The 22940-nt window shown below is 36.9% G+C and overlaps 1 protein-coding gene across 4 annotated transcripts in view; it reads left to right on the top strand.

The window, feature by feature from the left end:
* MORC1 (MORC family CW-type zinc finger 1) overlaps positions 1-22940 on the top strand; it is a 164368-nt gene that overhangs the window by 13006 nt on the left and 128422 nt on the right. For 2 of the 4 annotated variants that reach the window (XM_042956950.1, XM_042956947.1), the window contains exons 4-8: positions 258-326; positions 4020-4110; positions 5305-5413; positions 9004-9163; positions 11100-11205. In XM_042956950.1, coding sequence (XP_042812884.1) covers positions 258-326; positions 4020-4110; positions 5305-5413; positions 9004-9163; positions 11100-11205 — 535 coding nt within the window. Of the gene's footprint in view, positions 1-257; positions 327-3509; positions 3587-4019; positions 4111-5304; positions 5414-5500; positions 6116-9003; positions 9164-11099; positions 11206-22940 lie in introns of those variants that run through there. The other 2 variants (XM_042956948.1, XM_042956949.1) reach the window with 2 other exon arrangements.

Here is a 22940-nt window from a genome sequence, read left to right as displayed (position 1 = left end):
ACGCCATGCTGTATACATAATTTATTAATGTGTAGGTGTTTTATGTTAGTTTAAAGCCTTTTTGTTGCATGATTATTTTCCCCTGCAGTTTCTTGTGAAACTCTAGCCAAGACACCTTTCGGAGTGCCACTATTGTGTCATAACTCTGTCACCCAGTGGCTGCATTTGAGGAGGACAAACAATTATGTAAGCAGCATGACTTTCTTATGAACAAATTAAGGCCAATATTTATTAGTAATAACTGTTTTCTCTTACAGTGGATAATGAAAAACTACAGGGTGGATTCATGTTGTGCTTCCTGGATGATGGATGTGGTATGAGCCCTGGTAAGTTAATTATCTAGATACCTAACTGGCTGTTAGAGGAAACCGTCTGAAAGCCCATAAAATAAATAAAAATAAATTGAGCTATCTATGCAAAAACAGGTATGGCGCTATTAGGAAAATAAATCTCAGACTTAACATATTGTTGAACTTTTTATTTTATTTATGTATTTATTTATCTAACAATTTTAATCTTTATTTTTGAGAGAGAGAGAGAGAGAGACAGAACACAAGCAGGGGTGGAACAGAAAGAGAGAGAGATACAGAATCTGAAGCAGGCTCCAGGCTCCGAGCTGTCAGCACAGAGCCCTACGGGGGGCTTGAACCCACGAACCGTGAGATCATGACTGAGCGGAAGTCAGATGCTTAACCGAATGAGCCACCCAGGCGCCTCTATTGTTGAACTTTTTAGATTTAATTATTCCAGCTGACAGAGTAAATTGTAATCAATGTAATCATCTAAACCAAAACAAAAAGTGAATGTGGATAAATATTGCAAGAAAAATAAAAAAGAGAAGATACCAATTACTTAGAAAAAAAAATTCTAGGAACAAATGGAAAAGAAAGGGTAACTGGATGGGTTCTGAGATTGCTTTAGCCTGCCCTTCAGGTAGTTCTTGCAAGAGTCCTGAGGCAGTTTCCAATGCCTTTAGGCTGTTTTTAATTTTCTGCTTAACCTTGAGGTGGAGGTTACCTCCCCTTGTTTTTCATAGTTTGTTTTTTGCCCGAAGTTCAAGGGTTTAATAGCTTCAGTCTATTCTTATCATAATGAATACATTTATAATTCATTGCATGATTTTTTTCTTTTGTATCTTCGAGGCATTCAAAATGCAACACATAGTAGGTACACAATACCCATTTGCTGTGGAATTGATACCCTCTGATAAGGGCTTTGAGTCATTTGGGATAGCTTGTCTGGGATTTCTTGTTTAACACTTTTCCATGTCCCATAAGGCAGGGTTTTTGACCACTAGGTTAAAAAAAATAGGGAGTTCAAACACTACGGAGCAGTTCTGGTCAGTTCTACACCAGAGGAGAGGATGTGCATCAGTGCTGCTAGTAGGAAACTGAGAATACAAAGTTATTTTCTTGGGGCATCTGGGTGGCTCAGTCGGTTAAGTGTCTGACTTTGGCTCAGGTCACTATCTTGCAGTCCGGGAGTTCGAGCCTCACATTGGGCTCTCAGAGCCTGGAGCCTGCTTTGGATTCTGCATCTCCCTCTCTCTGCTCCTTCCCTGCTCCCGCTCCATCTCTCCCTCTCAAACATAAATAAACATAAAAAAAAAAAAAAAAGTTGTTTTCTTGTTAGTCTCTGAAGTTCTCCCTTGGCACGAATAGTCAAAGATTATTAGCAAGTTCAGAAAATGCTCAAATATCTCACTCAGTTCTTGTTCTGACTTTGGATAACTTTGATTTTTCCAGGTGATTTTGACTAAGAGTATTGTTGTTTCCTTAGTGTTTAAATAAGAGAAAGATTTTATGAGAAAATCATAATGAAAAAACAGTTTTGCTTTTCGCTTCTAGGCTGACTGTTAAGTTCATTTACCTGAGTTCTTAAATAACAATATATGATCTAGTCTAAGAGTTGCAGGATTTTTTTTTTTTTTACCTCAATACCCAGGGTTTGTTGTCTCACTGCTTCAAAGAATGAAAGATAGATACAAAATGAGCAGGAGGCATAAGATCAGGAAGTAAGAATAGTAGGAAAGCTCTGTTTACAGAGAGGGGACATTTGAAAGTGAATACCCGCGACAATAGCCAACGGTCTTTATTTTATAAGGTTCTGGTCACCTCCCCTCTTCCCTTCCCCCTTGTTCCTTCTCAAGTCCTACCCTATTGGACTGATAACTCTAGGTGCTGGTTGTCCATTACTGATTGGCTCATTTCCATTGTATGAGGGCTGGTCTGTGGCCAAACCGTTCCTTGTGGGTCATAGTTTATGATCTACTTATTTTTAGTCAGGTCTTTTGTCAAATTCCTGAGAAAACCAAAGGGGAGTAGGTGGTGTTTATTACATTCTTGAGAGGGACCTTACTCCTGAGAGGGTTTGCTGTGGTCATACACTCCCAGCATTGTTCCAAAATGTGTGTTTTTCCCCACCCAGGGACCTCAGTCAGGTCCTAACCTTTCCCTCTTTGTGTATTTTATCCTACTTTCCCTATTATATAAGGCCCTTCATTAAAAAAAAAAAAAAGAAAAAAAAAGAAGCAGCGCCTTTTATATATGGCTGTGAGCAAAATGATGAAAACACAGGGAAGTGGCAAATACTCAGATTTTTAGAAGGAACTCAAACTTCAGTTGACGTATGCAGTAGTATTTTTAAAAGCCCACTAGTGTTGAGAGACCAATTCTTTGTTAACATTGATTGGAAATCAAGTAGTAAGTTAGAAGGAAGAATTTATCTGATGACTGAAAATAGACTCTGTGGCCCAAACTGATCTGGATCAACCTTGATCCATGGAAGTAACTGCAGTAGCTTCCACCCCTTCACTTCTGGTCCTGCCCCATTAAGTCCATTCCTCACATAGCAATCCTGAGGGTATTTGTTATCTTTTAATATAAATCACATCATATCATTCCCTTGCTTAAAACCCATAGTGCTTTTTCGTTGCTTTGGGGTAAAATTTATTCTCCCCAATAATGCTTCTAGTTTCTTGAATTATTTGACCTTTGTCTACCTCTTTGATCAATTCCCACGTCTCTGTCTCCCTTATTTATAGCATTCCAACTACATCTGCTGGCCCTTCACTTGAATCTCATCTCAGATGTCACCTTAGGAAAGAGGCCTTCCCTGATCATTCCTTCTGAGGGCCACATTCCTTTTAATTCTCTATCACATTAACCTGGTTTTATTTTCTTTACCTAATACTCTCATAAATGGTCTTATTTATTTGCTTCTTTTAATCTGTTTCTCCTGCCATGACATAAAGTTATTGTGGACAGGGGTCATGTCACTGTTCTATACCTGTGCCCAGAACTCTGGCCCCACCATACATGGGAGTCTGTGAAGTGTGCTTTGAAAACCACAGAATATGGTCTCTGGTAACTCTGTACTATTACCCTTACAGTAACATTTATCAGCTGTTTAACCTTGAGCAGGTTACATAAACTCCTTGAAGTTCAGAGGATTCTTCTCTAGAATTCCAGAATGCCCTGGAGAGATCTGGAGAATAACTATGAGAGTCTGAAACAAGTAGCCCTTTTTCCTCAGGTAGTATCAGACTAGAAACCATTCTGCCCTTCTCAGTCTTACCTGGGGCCAGGTAAGAGTCAAATTCGTGGAAAATTAGTAGTGGTACAAATAATTATAACACTTTTATTCACACTTGACAGGTAGTGTGCATTGTATTCAGGGTTTCACATGTAGATAATCTCATTTAATATATTTATCTTCATCAACAGCTCTAACATAGGTATTAACAGTTCCCTTTTAGAGATGAGGAAATTAAGACTCAGAGTTTAAGCTCTGTGTACCCAAAGTCATATGGCTAGGTCTGTCTGACCGTCAACATATTGCACTTGAGATCCTGGGCAGGGATCATGGAGCCTGGCAAGGATCCTTGTCTCTGGACTGACCCAAGAGATACGGGTTTGTTCTAATGTCTTGAGATATGTGTGACATCCTGACAACTGGACCTCTGGCCAGTGTCATTGATTCATAATTCCTAACCACTTAAGTGTCTTTCTCAATTACAGAGGAAGCTTCAGATATTATTTACTTTGGAACATCTAAGAAACGGTCATCAACCTTGAAGTTTATTGGACAATATGGTAATGGTCTTAAAAGGTGAGAAATTATTTTCCTTTTTTAAAAAAAAATATTTATTTATTTTTGAGAGAGAGAGAGAGAGAGAGAGAGAGAGAGAGAGAGAGAGAGAGAGAAACAGCAAGGCAGGGAGGGGTAGAGAGAGGGAGACAGAGGATCCAAAGCAGGCTCTGTGCTGAAAGCAGAGATCCCAATGTGGGGCTAGAACTCATGAACCATGAGATCATGACCTGAGCCAAAGTTGGACACTTAACTGACTGAACCACCCAGGTGCCCCAGAAATTGTTTTCCTTTAGGGCATGTATTATTGATATTGGGAACAAGCTTTAAAAAATATATGTATGTATGTATGTATGTGTGTGTGTATCTATCTATATATATATTTATATTTATATTTTTATTTTATATTTATATAAATGTTATATATAAATAAAAATAAAAAAATACATATATAAACTTGAGAATCCTACCTTGTTTTGGGATTTCCATACCTATAACTGACTTGGATCTTTACAAGATTTTTATTTTTAAAGTTTATTTATTTATTTTGAGAGAAGGGGGTAGCAGAGAGAGGGAGAGACAGAATCTCAGGCAGGCTTCATGCTGTCAGCGCAGAGCCTGATGCAGGGCTCGAACTTATAAACCGTGAGATCATGACCTGAGCCGAGATCAAGGCTTGGACCCTTAATGACTGAGCCACCCAGGCACCTCTACAACATTTTTAAATTTAATTCTCAGATAGGTGATGAATCGTCTTTTAGGTATTATTGAAGGACCAGCTCTGTACTTCAGAGTTTCACTTAATTTCTGTGTTCTTTTGTTCTCAGAGCATGTGTTAGTGTAGGTGAATATGTGTCCACAGCTTATTATTAACCGGTCTCAATGTAAGATGAGGACAAGAGAATATGAGACAAGAAAATATGCCACCTGTGTGGCACCTGCCAGGGACAGATGATTATTCTTTTCTTGAGTCCTGAGCAGTACCTTATTTCTAGCAGTCATGTTTCAAGCAAGGGTGTAGGGCTAGATTAGTTCAAATGCATCTGTTCTACTTTGAGAAAAAAGCATTTGTTCCCATTTGGTGATGGGTCAACAAAACAGTAGAGTTACTTCTATGAAAGAACAATTCATTACACTGCATAGTTTCATGCCCACCTATTTCTTCTTTTCCGTATGTGAGATGTAAACCAATATATTCTTGATCTTTTTATATAGTGGATCCATGAGGATTGGAAAAGACTTTATTCTTTTTACAAAGAAGGAAGAAACGATGACCTGTGTGTTTTTTTCTCAGACATTTTGTGAAAGAGAAGGTCTTAGTGAGGTAAGAATTTAGATTTTCTTTTGGTTCCCACGGTAACGGTGTTGTTTTCATTTGCCATCTCAGGAGGTGAAGGCTACAATGGTTCTTTTCTGATTATGATTTAGAAATTTAGGAACGTATTTGGGAAATGGATAGAGGGTGGCTCAACAATCTGGGGTCATCGGAAGCCTGTCCTATTGACTTTTCTTGAGTGGGTTTTTAACTCCTAGGCAGTTTTCAGAACTTAATTTTCATTATCCATGTACCTGAATCTCCCAGAGTAAGAGGCTCCTTTTGGCACAGTGAGATTTTGGGAGCCTGCAAAACATTTCCACCACTTGTGCCATAAATGATCATTTTAAAATAAGTATTGGATTAAAAGACTTGGAATACAAAATCTAAAGAAATTGGGTGAAAAATAGACTTGAAACTGTAACTCTAGTGACTATAATTTCAACTCCATTTGATGACCTAGATATGCCTTATTAATTTGCAGTGTCTGGGTTTTACTGTTCAGAATGTCAGTTGTAATTCCATACAGCAAATACAGGTTAAGGAACTGCCTGGCACAGATACCTTCCCTGTGGAAGGTAGGACACCAGCAGAAGATCGTCTGATCATCAAAGTGATCACAAAATAAGATAGCCTTGTCACAAAATGTAGGCAGACACATGTGAATTGGATACATGACAAAATGAGAGTGTTTAAAAAGAAAGCTGTTCAGTGAGTATGCATTTCTGCCATTAACAAAATTGTCAGAAACAATGGTATAGATAGAGAGCCTTGACTGGTCAGTGAGGGTTTTGTGGAGAGACTTCCACTTGCAGCTGGAAGGGCTGATACGTGGAGAGAAATGGCAGCAACTCTCAGACCTGGAGATGAGTACTGGGGTTTTGAAGGGCAGTGTGGAGATATGAGGAGCACGGCATGCCCACTGGCAGTGGTGGAGTGGGGCTGGATAAGGAACAGTCTATAGGCAATAGGGAGTAGTTGAGTGAGAGACTGGTAATGAGGAAAAGCAATGCTTTAAGCATTTATGTTGTTCTTTATGTATGTAAAGGCATGGAAAATTGACCAAAGCTGAGGTTACAGCTTTCCTAAGATGGCCCATTTCCTTTTTTTAAAAACTAAAACCAGCAACCCTTTCCCATTTCCAGTACTACAAAGGCTGTCTCTTTCAACAGTATGAGCAGAGTTTTTCAATATTTTCCTTAATATCTCTATATAACACACTTGTATTACTACTTCTTGGTTTGATGTAGGTTTGATTATCTATTAACTGCTCATTACAAAAGGATTTATATATATTTTTTCCTCTGTTTATATCACACATACATACCATCCCAATTCTCCACCCTCAACGTAGCTCCATTGTAATTTTACTTATGCTGATGTTTGATATTTACGTTTTAAGACCAGAACCACTTTTCACAACTATAACCATGTCATGAACTATTTTTTCCTTTACCTGCATGATTTTTCATTTTTCCTGGAATTAATAATTGCTTAATGTTTTATGTTCTTAACACTGTCACTGAATATTCTCTTGGTTTTCTGTCTTTATCGCTATCTTAACCCCAGTCTCCTGTACTCTTCTTAGTCCCACCTACTGAAGACTCTGTTCTGGACTCTTCTGATGCACTCCCCCTCACTCCTGCTCTCCACAGCTGGTGCTCTGCTCACTCCCATCATCTGTCCTTGAGACCATATCCTCCATGAGTTTTCTTTTCTTTTTTTTTCTATTTATTTATTTTTGAGAGAGAGAGAGTGTGCGGGGTAGGGGCAGAGAGAGAGGGAGACACAGGGTCTGAAGCAGGCTCCAGGCTCTGATCTGTCAGCACAGAGCCGGACACAGAACTTGAACCCACAAACTGTGAGATCATGACCTGAGCCGAAGTCTGACACTTAACCAACGAGCCACCCAAGTGCCCTCTATGAGTTTTCTTAACAAGGGTACATGAAAGGTCAAGTATTTTGAGACCTTACATGCATGAAAATATTTTTATTCTATCTGAACATTCAATGGTAATTTGGCTTGGTGTTATTTGTAGGTTGGAGTGAATTTTCCCTCAGGAATTTGAAAGCCTTGCTCCAATATCTTATTTCCAGTGTTATTATTGAGAAGTCCGAAGCCATTTAAATTTCTGAATCTTGTTTCTGACTCTTATCTCCCCTTGTACATTTTGAAGTCAGTAGAATCTTGTTTGTCTCCAATGTTCTGATTTAAGTATTTTGCTTTTGGGGCCAGTCTGTTTGCATCCATTGTGCTGGTTGTTTGTTGGGCATTTTCAATCTAGAAACACGTGTTGTTCAATTTGGGGATATTTTTCTGTAAAGTTAATGATTTTTCTTCCATTCGTATTCCCTTTCCTCTCCTTCTGCAACTTCTGTTGCGTCTGAACTGGTTCTTTAATTTTCTTATCTTTTCTCTCCTGTTTTCTGTTGTTTATATTTTTGTTTTGTTTCCTGGGAGATTTCCTAACATTTATCTTCTAACCTTGTCATAGAAATTTTTTTCTGTAATCATATTCTTCATTTCCAAGAAGTGTTTTAAATTCTCTTAATATTCCTTTTTAAAGATCTATAGTTTTGCTTCATGGATACAGCATTTTTCCTTTTAGCATTGTGAAGATATTAACAATGATTTATTTATTTTTTCCTCTGAAATGTTCATCTTCCTCATGCAGTTTTTGTTTCCACTGAGTTGCTTTATTTGTGCTTATTTGGTCTGTATTTATCATATTGGAGTAGTACTCCATATTGGAGTACCACTTTAAAGAGTAGTCCAATAAAATGTGGATTGAAAGCTCTGTGAGAGTGGTGTTCTAGCTGAGCTGTATGATTGCGAAACCCTCAATGTAATTTTCTAGATGTTTTTCCTTCTGGGCTAGTCCTATTTCTCCAGGAAAACTCCTACAGTCTTCTGCCTGAAGGCCTACCTGACATCTTTGGGGGACCCAAATGAGAGAGGAGGCCTGGGTTCTCAGCACTCAGTATGTGTATTTCGACCCCTCTGATCTCAGTAAGGTCCCCCTGATCATTGTGCCTGACATATCCTCTAATCCAGAAATAGCTTGTTCTACTCTTTCTAGAGAATAAGCATCCAGTCTCTGTGGAATTGGGAGAGCTAGTGGCAGATGGGGATCGGGATGCTACTTCTGGCTCTTCCCTCTGTATCTCACCTCCACGGTTAACTCATGCCATCGGTCTCTGAGCCTTTTACGGTGTTCTGAATTGTAAACAGGCTGTTTTTCTCTTCTGGCATGGGCCTCCGGTCGGCTTTCCTGGGTATGCTGTCATGTACTTTTCAACTTCTGAAGTGTCAGTACCGTTGTTCCCTCTGCCGTCCTACCCATATTTCATTAGTGGGCCGAAGCAGACTCCATCTGTCCCCACATTCTACAATGGAGCATTTTAGAACACAACTCTGAGTGTACATAATTGTTATGTGTCTCTTCTTTATAAAACTAGAATACAAGGCGGAAATAAACTTTTAATTTCATGTTTTCCAATTTGGCTAGATGGGGAATGGACTGAATTAGGAACAGACGGAAGGATGATGGTTTGTATTTGTATATTTCATAGTAAACTGATGTGTGTGTTTTTTATAGGTTGTGGTTCCAATACCTTCATGGTTAACAAGAACCAGAGAATCTGTTACAGATGATCCTCAAAAATTCTCAACAGAGTTGTCTATAATTTTTAAGTACTCTCCATTTAGAAATGAAGCTGAATTGATGCAGCAGTTTGATATGATCTACGGGAAATGTGGTAAGATCACCAAAATTCTGAAATCTTGATAGAAGTATTTGCTTTTACTGCCTTTGGAAAGGTACTTTACATGTACTTTTGTATTTTTTCTATTTATAATACCATGCAGGATCTCTCATGGGCACAGTCATTCATTTTATCCATATGAATTTTGTCTTAAGTGAATCCAGACATGAATAGCTCTAAATGCCTGACACTGGGAGAAAGATTTGTACTTGCCTGAGCTTGGGGAACTCTGGATGTGAAGAGGATGACATAGTGTGTGACCACAGGGAATACATAGTCCCTGCACCAGATAGCAGAGTTAGGAGATGCTTACCACAGCGTCTAAGGTTAGAGGAGAGTTTTATGAGAGAGTTAGCAACTTAGAAACCAATGAGTCTAGGTTTCTGTGGCAGAGAGTTAGTAAAAGCTTCGTGTTCCAGATGAACAGAGCTTTCTGTATTTCTGTATTTATGTGTCTGCTAACATTTTCCAGTGCCACTCATTCTCCAAACTTCTACCTTTACTATCTAGAAACAAGAAGAATCTACTCTAGAGAAAGCTGTGTGCATTTTCCTTTCTGCAACTCCTTGATTTATGTAATGTATATAGTGAAATTCTGAGAAATTTGTTTCTGAGTTGGCTTGTATTGCCCTCAAAATTTCTTCTCGAATTTGTGGCATTTTGTTTAAAAATGGTATTTTTTGTCACTCTCTCCCTTTTCTCTTAGAGGAAAACTAGTGGCAACTTAATAAATATTAATGTTATTAATGTATACGTGATACACTTTAAGGGGAGCTAATGTGATTTGTTGGTTGACTTTAAAAAAATTATTTAACTTCAAGTTCATTAGCATACCTTGTGGTATTAGTTTCAGGAATAGAACCCAGTGTTGGTCGACTTTTAATTGTGAAATACTCATGTAAATACTAATGAAAGGTATACTATTTCTTGAATATTTTTCTAAACACCTTATAAATATTAATGCATTTAATTCTCAAAACAACTCTATGCTTTAGGTGCCTCATGAACTCCATTGTGTAGATTGGAAAAATTAGATTCAAAGAGGTTAGGAAATTTATCTGAGGTCATTGCATTGGTAAATAAATGATTGATCCAGGATTTAGACATACGCAATTTTCGTCACCGTGCTGTTTGTTCTCTCTTGTGTCTTAGTACTACCAGGAAAAGTGTAATTGGCTGTTTTTTTAATTTCTCTGACAGTCTTGTTTGTCTTTATATCACAATCAACTTTGTAAAGAATTGGGATTTTTTTTGTTAACTATGCTTTAGAGCAGGGGTCAGAAAACTGTAGCCTGCAGGTCAAATCCAGCCCCATATGTGTTTTTATAAATAAAGTTTTATTGGAACACAGCTAAATTCATTCATTTATGTATTCTCTATGGCAGTTTTCATGCTGCAGTTGTGGACTTGAATTGTGAGTAGTTGTCACAGAGACCGTATAGCCTGCAAAGCCTGAAATGTTTATTATCTGGCCCTTTGCAGAAAAAGTTTGCCAATGCATATTATAGGGTCTAAAAGCAATTCTTCATATTTGTACAAATTTTAAAAACTCATCTTTGTTTTTATGTGCATTGGTTTCAGTTCCACCAACGAGAGCTTTACCTATAATACAAATTTAGCTCAGACTCCTCCAACTATTTTCATAATGCAAATTATGAAAAAAGTGCCAAAGTTTAAGAATCCACGTTGAGAGACTTACAATGAATTGAATAGGAATAAACACTTTCCCGTAGAAACTCAACACTCTGGAAGAAAGTGGAATGTGCTGTAAGACGTACATCTTGGAACTTATCCAAGCATATTATTTACTGAAGTGTTGAAGGAAATTTGGTCTAGAGTAAGCTTAATTCCATAGATGAGATAATAGCACTATGACTAATATTTGGTGTTGTTCCAATACTGACAAGGCAAACATCCTTTTTTCTACTAGGTACTTTGCTGGTTATTTATAACTTGAAGCTTTTGCTTAGCGGAGAGCCAGAGTTGGATGTTAAGACTGACAAGGAAGATATGCTGATGGCTGGGGCTCTTGAGGAGTGAGTAGTATGTGTGTTTGACAGAATGTCTCTCAATAATGGCAGTATCCTGGTCCTATGTCTGAGGCCACTGGGCCTTAGCACTGAGATAATTCATTTTACCCCAGTTACAGATGAAGAGAGTTAGGCTGGACCATTGATTCCCAAACCTGGCTGACCCTCTGAGTGACCCAGACAGCTTCTTAAGTATAGGATCTTGTCTTATCCCAGACTTTGCTGAGTCAGAATCTCCAGATATCAGGCGTAGGAGTCAATATTTTTCACATGTTGCCCAGGTGATTTCGAGGTGGCAGCACATTTTGGAACCACTGGAATAACACCTTCAAGCTTCTCTAATTCTGAAACTCTTATTTTATGAATATTAAAACTGAAGAAAACAGAGTTCATTATTCGTTACATATCTTTAAAAATGGGCATCAGTATGGTATGGAGCAAAAAGAAATATGACCAACCGATAATTAAGAATGGCCTTATGAACTTCACGCTTGCAGTTTATAAGTAAATAAATTGACACATTCATTTTTCTTGGCTATTAGGAATCTATATGAAACAGAATAAGGAAGGATTGGGGAGCATGAATGAAAATTGTGGAGAAATAATGCAACAGTGACCAAACCTAAGTTTCTCCAAAGTAACTTTGTATTTGAAACTTATCAGCTTGAACGCGCAGTTTCTTAGTGTCAGAACTCTAGAGTTACAAGGGATTTTGAAAGAGTTAAATTCAATCTGATTCATTTTAAATACTGATGTTTGGTGCAAATAAAATGAGAGCAGCAAATATGAAGCATATATGAAATCTTAAATTTTCTAGTAGCCATGTTAGGAAAGGTAAAAAGAAAGAGGTCAAATTAATTTTAATAATGTTTTATTTAATCTGGTATATATAAATTATAATTTTAATATGAAAAATATTAATGAGACATTTTATACTCTTTTTTTTTCCTGCTAAATCCTTGAACTCTAGTGTGTGTTTTGTACACATAGCATGTATCAATTTGGAGCAGTTTTCTAGCATGGGCAATAGCTACCATATTGGGCAGTGCAATTTTAGACTAAGATATTGAGACCCAAGTAAATACATAAACTTAACAAAGAACCTATTTTTGTTTCGTCTTTGAGGTGAAATTTGAAAACCCCTTCCCCAGTTAGAAAATTTAATGTTTGATAATGCTTTTAGATGATCTTTTCTACTTAAAGTTTTTTTTATGATTTATATTTTTCTTATTTCATTCTAAAATGTGTAATTCTTAATTTACACAGAAATGAAGGGTTTTTGTCTTGGAAAAAAAAAATCCAGCCTCTTTATTGTTATACAAATGCTGGGAACCCTTTTGGCAGTATTAATACGCCAAGATCAGAAAGGAGGCCCAGAACTGTTACTGGCACGTCCATTACCATCTCCCCCTTTCCCGCTGACCCTACCTTTCTGCTTAACAGCTGGTTCCAGAACCAATATCTCATGCTACTTAAAAGCTTTGGGACTAAATTTTCAAGCAGTTATCTGTCAGAGTGCCTTGGCATTTTGACACTAGCGTCAGGAAACAAATAACATTATTAGAGGAATAATTTGACAGCTAATTCTTTGGGAAAAAGTTCTTACTGTTTCCAGATGGTTTAATGAAGTCAGAAGCTTCTTAAGTCATTTAAGCAATTAATCACAAAATGAAAATGCGTCAAACGCAGGGTACGTACAGTTTAATTTAGGAACATTGACCACATTGGATTTGTTTGTTTGGTTGGTTTTTCAACATTTTTCGTAGTTTAATCACAAGAAAAGCTTTTTAAAGATGGGTGGGGACATTTTGATGAGGCTGGGTTGTTGTAAAGAGGAGATGTCATTTCTGTACAAGGGGCGCTCTCTATTTCATGGTTTCTGATATGAGTTTCATGATAGTGCCAAGGAGGGACAGCAGTATCACCTCCTGGGGGCGGGGGTGGTAATTATGTATAGGTTTCCCCTCTGAAAAGTCAGTGGGCTCTGACATTAACCATTAACCCAGATCCTCTTTACTAAGGGACTAGGAAAACATGGACTCTTGTGGCTGAAAGAATACTCTGGTCAAAGATGGATCTTTTTCTGACTCCTCTTGCACTTAGGACTTCCGTTATTTGAACTTCTAAACAAGTGCAGTTTACAAAATCTTGGTTTTGAGAACAGGTGGCTTGTAATATAATAATTCCTTTGCCATTTTTCTTGTGGTTATTGTGTCCCCTTAAAGCCACTGAGCATGATTCTTCCTCTGTTCAAAACAAGTCTCAAACCTTGGAACTATGCAGTTTCCACCTTTGGTCTTAGATGGTATGGTCCTGCTGATTCTGAAAATAATTTAATTTTCTACATAGAAATAGGAAAATTCAAGCTTTCAGGCTTTTTTTTTTTTTTTTTTGGTTTCGGAGAAGAGGTTTTTCTGATACTATTTTTTATTCCAATTTTGTTTATTGTAAAAATATATATAATATAACACACACACACACACACACACACACGAGGGAAGGAGGGGCCGATAGAGAGGGAAGACAGAGGATCCAGAGCAGACTGTGTGATGACAGCAGAGAGCCCAATGTGGAGCTCAAATTCACGAATTGTGAGATTGTGACCTGAGCCAAAGTTGGAGGCTTACCCGACTGAGCTACCCAGGTGCCTTGGGTGTCTTACCTTCCTTCCTTGCTTTCTTTCTTTCTTTCTTTCTTTCTTTCCTTCTTTTTAATGTTTATTTATTTTTGAGAGAGAGAGACAGAGAATGAGCAGGGGAGACACAGAGAGAGGAGACACAGAATCTATAACAGGCTCTGGGCTCTGAGCTGTCAGCAGAGAGCCCTATGTGAGGCTCGAATTTGTGAATTGTGAGATCGTGAGCTGAGCCAAAGTTGGAGGCTTACCCAACTGAGCCACCCAAGCTGCCCAAAAGTGAAATGATATTTTAAAAAATTGTAAAGAAAATAATTTGTATATCATAATTTTTATTCAATTCTAGTGTTTTTAAGTGTAATTTCTTATTTTTCTTTTTCATTTATGATTTGCTTCTCAACTCACGTTATTATGTAGTCTGGGTAAGTCTCATAATAATTTCTTGATAAGTGGTTTTACGATAGTCTATTAAATTGATTCATCATAATTTACATAAAATTTCTGTATTTTTGGATAGTAACATTGGTCCCAGTGTTTCACATTATTTATGGATAATATTGAGGTAAACATTTTCATGCAGATGGATTTTTTTTTTATTCTTTTGAATTGTTTTTTTAAGACAAACTCCCAGGAATGGAACTACTGAGTCAAAGTGTCTGAACTTTCATATAGTTTTTGTGAGTATTTGATATCAGGGTTTTTTTTAAATTTTTTAATGTTTATTTATTTTTGAGAGACAGAGACAGAGTGCGGTTGGAGGAGGGGCAGAGAGAGAGGAAAACACAGAATCTCAAACAGGCTCCAGGCTCTGAGCTGTCAGCACAGAGTCCGACAGGAGGCTCGAACTCGGGAACGGCAAGATCATGACCTAGGCTGAAATCGGACACTTAATCGACTGAGCCAGCCAGGCGCCCTATTTGATATTTGTCTTAAACTTTGCAATCAATACCCTTTATTGGCTTTGCACTGAGGCTCTACAGCAGTATATCCGACCTTTAGCAGGGCCCTGTTTTAAGATGACAGTAATCTCATGAAAATTTCATTAGGAGTGATATTCAAGCACGTGGGCAGTGGCATGTGCTTTGGCAACATGAGTCTAAAGACAGCCTGTTTTTACTTACATTAAAAGAGAATATGTAGACAGAAAAGTCATCTCAGAATTTCAGAATCAGATGAGGCAGAAGTTTGCATTTAATGTGTGATATATTAAATCAGAATTTGAATCTGTGAATGTGACATGTGGGGAGTGCCAGGGAATCACAGAATTCCATAACGATATACAGAAAGTAGGCTATATCTGCAGGGAAAGAATCTGCCATGTTAAACTTAGGCAAAGTGCCCTAAAAGGGTAGAAGACAACATGAAAAATAGCTTTGTAAGAAATCAAAAGGAAGTTAAGAGTTTGCAACAAAGAGGCAGGGGAAGGGCTGAGAATACTGAATATTAATGAAAAGAGTAGTGAAGTAATAACAGAAAACAAGATGTTTCTTTAGGGCCAGCCTAGACAATGTTTGTTTGTTAATTCATGTTTTATGTTGTAATTTTTGGAACTCTGGACCAAGTCCTGCATCTCAAACTCTTGCAGATTTTTCCCCACTAAGTTTTTTTTTTCCTTCCCCCTTTGAGGTAGTCAAAACAAAATCAAGTCAATTTGTTCTCTCCTTCCGACTGGTGGCTGTTAGTAACCTTTAGCCACAATCACACAGATGATTAAAATCAGAGTGATTTCCAGAGGTCCTCTATTAAATGTTTATTTATTTATTAAAAACATTTTTTTTTACATTTTTATTTATTTTTGAGAGACAGAGAGAGAGCACAAGTGGGGGAGGGTCAGAGATAGAAGGAGACACAGAATCCGAGGCAGGCTCCAGGCTCCGAGCTGTCAGCATAGAGCCCGACGTGGGGCTTGAATTCACGAACCGTGAGATCATGACCTGAGCCAAAGTCGGACGCCTAAACGACTGAGCCACCCAGGTGCCCCTATTTATTTTGAGAGAGAGAGAGAGAGAGAGAGGGAAGAGAGAGAGAGAGCTTGTGCAAGCAGGGGAGGAGCAGAGAGAGAGGGAGAGAGAGAATCCCAAGCAGGCTCCGCGCCGTCAGCACAGACCCTAACACAGGGCTTGATCTTACGAACTGTGAGTTCATGACCCGAGCCAAAATCAGGAGTTGAACACGCAACTCACTGAGCCACCCAGGTGCCAGAGAACCTCTATTGACTGAATGCAGTAGGACTGACCAAATGGAAGATGGCTCTGAGATGTCAGTGCCTGTAATGCCTCACAGGTGGTTAGTGTAAACTGGAATGTGCAAGATCCATAGGGTTGGGATTCTCCTTTGGCATTCCTTATCCAGAGAGTCTATCTTTGGCAGGTATGGAATTACTCTCTAATCTAGATGTTTTAAATTTCATTCATAGGACATAGAATTCTTTATGTGGACACCAGTATGGAATTACAATTTCAGAACTGAGGTTTTGAAATTTCATATAAGATATGCCACCAAGAAATCCTGGATCCAGGTGTTAGTTTTCTTTACTCTCTCCCGTGTCTCATTCTTCCACCTGGTGGTCCAGCACCTGGTCCAGGAACAGTAATCTTTGGGGCAGAGGTTGGGGTGAGCCTCCAGTGGTACATAAATATGAGTTTCTTGAAAACCTCTCAAAAGTGCATAGATACCTAAATCGGTGTAACAGTGCTTCCTCATTCTCTACCCCTGCCCTTCCAATCTCTCTTCTACTATAGAAATAACTCTGCAACTTGGGCTTATTGAAGTGTGTCATCTAGACTTTTCGGTTCTTGTCAGTTTATATTGAAGTCATACTTTTTTCTTCTTAGCTTTTTCTTCTGAAATAATTTAGACTTTTCAACAGGGTTGCAAAGATATTACAAAGAATTGTAGTATACCTTTCCCTCAGATTCCCTAGATGTTGATAATCCACCATACTTGCTTTACCATTCATCCTGCCCCTCTTCTTTTTACACGCAGTAGGGACCCATGCATTCCTTTTAAGGGTAATAATCTATCACTATTAGTATTAATGTTGTGGCTAAAGTTGTCCTAGACTTGGCTAGTGGGAACCTATTGAGGCTGACTCTTATGTTCTTTTGATGTATCACCATCAGTGTTGAATATTTTTGTACTTTTTGGCATCATAAGATATTCTAGGCTCATAATATACTTCTGCTGCTGTAGTAATGCTACAATAAGCTATTTTTCCAAGGAATCCTTTTTTCTTTTATTGGATACTCCTATACCTCACTTTTAAGCACCTTTTAAAAAAGTGACTGTAAAGTAATAAATAACTGTACATTGGTATAAAACAGTATTTGCATGATATTATAGATTGGTATACATCATACTCAGATTGACGTCACTTTTTCACTATTTTAACTAATGCTAATCTTTATACTTATATTTTTGGGCACTTGCATGAATATTTCTTTAGTATTGATTCTCAGAGATAATATTGCCAGATTAAGTGGTAGTAATTTTAAATTTAAATAGATAGTGGTAAATTGCTGTGCAAAAAGCTTAAACTATCTATGTACCCAGCCAATGATCTGAATTTTGTCAATGGCCCCATTTTCATCAAGATTTGATATAAACTAACTTTTAAAATTTTGCCAGGTAGATTAATATTTCTCTGAACTTTGTTTTCTCCTGATTATTGACAGTATGGGGTATATTTTCATGTTTTTTGGATGCTTACTTTGCTTCCATAATTTGCTTGTATCTTTTGTTTATATTTGTATATTTCTATTATGTAGTTTTAATGGTTTTTAGGAACTTTTATTTAGTTATTACTTTGGATGTTAGATATGAGGAACATTTTTTCTTCAATCTGGCACTTGTCTTTTTTTTAATTAAAATTTGTATTTAGGTAATTGTAGACTCATAAGCAGTTATAAGAAATAATATAGAGAAAGCCTGTGTGCCCTTAACTCAGCTTCCCCTATGCTGGCATTTTGCTAAACTGTAGAACAATATCACAACCAGGATGCTGACACTGATGTAATCCATCTGGTGCAAATCTCCAGTGTATCAGTACAAGGTTCCTTCCAATTGCCTTTTATAACCACACACAACTCCTTCTCTCTCCCCACTTGACTTTTAACATTGTTACTACTGTCCTTTGTCTTAGAGAAATTTTTGATATTTTGGGGTCAAATCTGTCAATATTTTTCTTTATGAGTTTCTTTTACATTTCTAACCTCAGATAGGTTTTCCTTAACCAAATATATCTTCTTATCATTTTAAAAATACTTATGGTTTATTTCTATAGCTTTTGAATCTATCTGGAATTTGGTTTTGCACATGATGTGAAGTGTGTGTGCAGAGGGGAGGATGGATTAATATTTTCTAATGTATGTAGCATTTTTAAAATCATTCAGCCTTTCCTACTTACTTGAAATGCATCATGAATATAAACTAAATTCTCATCATTTATGGATCTCTTTCTAGATGACCTGTTTCTTTTCATATATTTTTTCTGTTCTTGCTTCATTAGAACTTTTTAATTGCTATAGCCTTTATAATGTGTTTTGATATTTGGTAGGGCAAGTACTCTTTCACTGTCCTTTTTGAATGTGTTATGATTGTTCTTGCACATGTTCTCCTCCATATGAATTTCAAAGTCAGCTTTTCAAGTTTTATTATAAAAAATTCTCTTGGGACTTTGATTAGTAGTCTATTGAATTTATAGCTTGACAGAGGGAGAAGTGACATATTTATGTTTTGGTTCTTATTTCAGTCTTCTTTTATATAGTTGAGTGTAATTTTACATCATCATATATGCCACAGTAGTTAAGAATTTTGGAGGTTAGATTGTATGATCATAGTTATATTTTTTAAGTTTTTGAGGAACCACCATGCTGTTTTCCAGAGTGGCCGCACCAGTTTGCATTCCCACCAGCAGTGGAAAGTGTTCTCCCTTTTCCACATCCTTCCCAATATTTGTTGTTTCCTGAGTCGTTCATTTTAGCCATTCTGACAGGTGTGAGGTGGTATCTCACTGTGGTTTTGATTTGTATTTCCCTGATGATGCGCGATGTTGAACATCTTTTTGTGTGTCTGTTAGCCATCTGAATTACTTCTTTGGAAAAATGTCTGTTCATGTTTTCTGGCCATTTCTTCACTGGATTATTTGTTTTTTGGGTGTTGAGTTTGATAAATTCCTTATAGTATGATTTTGCTTATTAACCCTTTATCTGATCTGTCATTTTCAAATATCTTCCTCCATTCCGCTGGTCGCCTTTTAGTTTTGTTGATTGTTTCTTTCACTGTGCAGAAGCTTTTTATCTTGATGAGGTCCCAATAGTTCATTTTTTTTTTGTCTTAATGGAATTCTTTTATCTTTGATCATTAAGTGTGATATTTGTTCTAGTTATTTTTCCTTTTCATCAGTGCCTTTTGTCAAGCTTAGTGAGTCATTTTATTTCTAGTTTATTGAGTGATTTTTATTTATTTTTCACATTAGAAAATTGGTGTTAACTTTCAGTCAATGGTTTTTTGACATCTGTTGAGATGATTTAGTTTTGTTTTTCTCTTCTAATCTGTTAAAGTAGTATACTATGAAAGTTTGTGATATTCAACTATCATTCTTCCATTCCTACAATAAACCCAGCTAGTTTATGATGTCTGTGGTCTTATCACTGTGTGTTTTTATTTCTACTTTTATTACTTTTGAATTGTGCTATAACTGTTAATCTTATTAATTAATTCAGATTTTTAAGTTCTTGGATCAAATTTGTCATTTATAATGTCTTATAAAAACATTCATTTTATTTGGATTTTCAGATTTGTTGATAAGGAATTTTACATATAATATACCTATAAAACTTCTGTTTCCCCCAACCTTGTAGTTGTGTCCACTTTTACTGCTTTTATTGCATGGTATGTCATCTCTTTTTCTTGGCCAGAGGGGCTTAGTTGTTTCAACTGTCTTTAAAAATAAAATAATTTCAGATTCTGATTTATTTTGTATTTCTCTATTTTCTCCTACTTTCTGTAACGTTGTTTTATTTTATTTGTCCTGCTTCCTTGAGGTGTACCTATTATTTGTTTAATTTCAATCTCATTTTCTAATCTAAACAACTAAGGCTTTTATGCATCCTCCCAGCACCACCCCTGCATCGTGGCTCTATTCTACAGGTTTCAAAAGTAGAACTCTCATTATTGCTTATTTCTAAATAGTTTACAGATTCCATTTTGATTTCCTCTTTAGCTCAGGAATTACCTTCAAAAAGTATTTTAAAAATCTACAAGTACCTAAATTTTGTGTGTGTGTGTGGGGGGGTGAAATATCCTTTTAATACTGTTGTAATTTTATTATACAGTGATCGGAGAACGTAGTTTGCATCATATCGGCTCTTTGAAATTTGTTGAGATTTCTTGTGGCCTAATAATGTTTTAAACATTGGAAAAATTGTAACTCTCTGAAAAAGATTTTGTAACATCAAGCTTTTATTTTTTTTATTTTTTTATTTAAAAAAAATTTTTTTTTTGACATTTATTTATTTTTGAGACAGAGAGAGACAGAGCATGAACAGGGGAGGAGCAGAGAGAGAGGGAGACACAGAATCTGAAACAGGCTCCAGGCTCTGAGCTGTCAGCACAGAGCCCGACGCGGGGCTTGAACTCACGGACCGTGAGATCATGACCTGAGCCGAAGTCGGACGCTTAACCGACCAAGCCACCCAGGCGCCCCATCAAGCTTTTAATTAAATTATTTAAATCTTCCATTCTGCCTCACCCCCTCCCCGCCCCCCAGCTTGATCCCCCAATTTCCGAGAGCAGTATGAATCTTACAGTGCCTATGGTTTTGTCTATGTTTCTTGTATTTCTTCTAATTTTTGCTATATATGTTTCTGAGTCATTAGATTTATGGCATACACACATTTTGTTTAAGTGAACCTTTATTAATGTAAAATATCCCTCTGTGTTCCAGTGATACTTTCTAATAACTTTGTTTCTGTTTTTGTCTGACATTAACCTATGTTTGCTTTGTTTTGGTTAACTTTTCTTACCACATAGTTTTTCACTGCTTTATTCTCAGCAGTGTTATTTAATTTTCAATTTGTCTCTTATAAATGGCATGTAACTAGATTTGTTAGCATTCACTGTGAGTGCTTCTATCTTTTAATAGGAAATTTATCTAGTTTACACTTATTAGGACATCTGCTGTAGCTGGACTTACTCTGCCTTCTCATTTTATGTTTTATATTTACTTCTTTGGTTGTCATTTGTTTGTGGTTAGGTTTGTTTGTTTAATTTGTTGCCATTTGCTGGTGCTTGGGTTTAATTTTGTTCTGCCTTATTTTTTTTTCCCCCTTTGTGAGATTGGTTGAGTTGTTATTTTTTTGTCAAGAAGGAAGATTCATGTTTTCCCATTCAGATAGTCTGAAAATTATTTGTTCCATGCTATTCTTTCAGAGTGGACTGCCTTTATATTTTAAATAAATCTATCAAACTTAGTTTTCTTATCAAAGTGTAGAGTTAAAAGTGTTATCTATCTTAACTCACAAGTAAGTCAAGGCTTTGGTATGCTTTATTTCTCTTCCTTACCAGTTCCACCTTTTTCTGATTATTTTATTTGGATTTATTTATAAAATTTTATAATATTATGTCACACCCTGCATAAATAATCATTTAGACTAAATTATAGGATTTATTATTTCTCTTTGCTTACCACCATCTTCCACCCTGAATCTTTTTAATTTACTCATTAGTTCATTTGCTGGATTATTATTGCTCAAATAATTGCTCAAATAATTATTTCAAAGTCCATTGGATGTAAACTTTTGGAAGCTTTGTATCCTTAAAGGTATCTTTATTTTTCTTTTCTTCCTCAATGTTTGTCTAAATGAATAAAGAAACATTGATTCAAAAGTAGTTTCCCTCAGAAATTATTGCTTATTCGATGTCTTGAATCCATGTTGTTTATGAGAAGCCTAATGCAGATGTGATTACTGAATTTTTATAAATTGCTCATTTTCCCCACCTTGAATAGCTTTTAGGAATTCTTGTAACTTTAAATAAAATTCCACAATGTGTCTAGCTATGGGTTTTGACTTTTTTAAATTCTTCATACTCAGGACTCTTGTACTGAGAATTCTTCGATGACATTTCTAACTTGCTTATTGTTGGTTCTGCCTTCAAGTAGATTCAGACCCAACCATTTATTACCTCCTCTACTGCTGTGATCCTGGTCAAAGCCATCATTGTGTTTCGCCATAGTTATTATGGAAGGTTTCCCACCAAGCCACAGGTCTCTCTTGGTTCAGTAAAAACTGTGCCACCCTAGCTGTTCTGTAGCAGCCAGAGCAGTCTTTTAAAAACTCTGTGTAAAATTCCCCAATGACTTCCCATTACACTCAGAGGAAAAGCGAAGGTCTTTATAATGTTCTGCAGCATCCTGCATGATAAAGTCCTCTGTTACTCTCTAACCTCCTTTCCTCTCCCATCTTCTCTAGGTACACAGGCATCCTTACTGTTCTTCCTTGGGCTTCCTTAGATTCATTTTACATTCCCTCATTCAGTAGATATTTATTGAGTGTCAGGACCTGTTTTAGAAGCTGGGTGTATATCAAGGGAAAAAACTACAAATATCTTTGCCCCAAATGGCTTGAATTCTGTTGAGAGAGCTTTCATTCTAATGATAAGTTATCTATGGTCTCTGAAATTAGTCTTGTCATGTATAAAATGGTGCTACATGGAACATGATCTGCTTAATATGAATGCTGTAGAAATAGAATAGTCACAGTACCTAGCACACAGAGGTTCTGAGTACATCTTAGTTCCCTCCATTCTGCTTTTCCCTACAATACTTCTTTCTAGCGCCTACTATTGTAATGCCGTGGAAACTAACCTAGGGTCTGATAGATAGCTAGCGCTGAATTGAATGCCAATGTCTAGGTAATTTTCTCAGAATACGTAGATACTTTTATTGGAAGGTACCAGCACTCTTCTTAGTGGGTTCCACTGTCCTCCATCCTTGAAGATCGTTGCGGACCTTTATTAGGGAAAGAGGGAGTTTTAGTTTTAGGAAATTTTGTAAAGTGCTTTTGTTGAAATCTCTTTCGGGTTCCAAATTGTGAAGACTTGGTCA

The sequence above is a fragment of the Panthera tigris genome, chromosome C2, assembly GCF_018350195.1.
Source record: "Panthera tigris isolate Pti1 chromosome C2, P.tigris_Pti1_mat1.1, whole genome shotgun sequence".
Taxonomy (NCBI): domain Eukaryota; kingdom Metazoa; phylum Chordata; class Mammalia; order Carnivora; family Felidae; genus Panthera; species Panthera tigris.
This window is presented reverse-complemented; position numbering and strand designations above follow the sequence as displayed.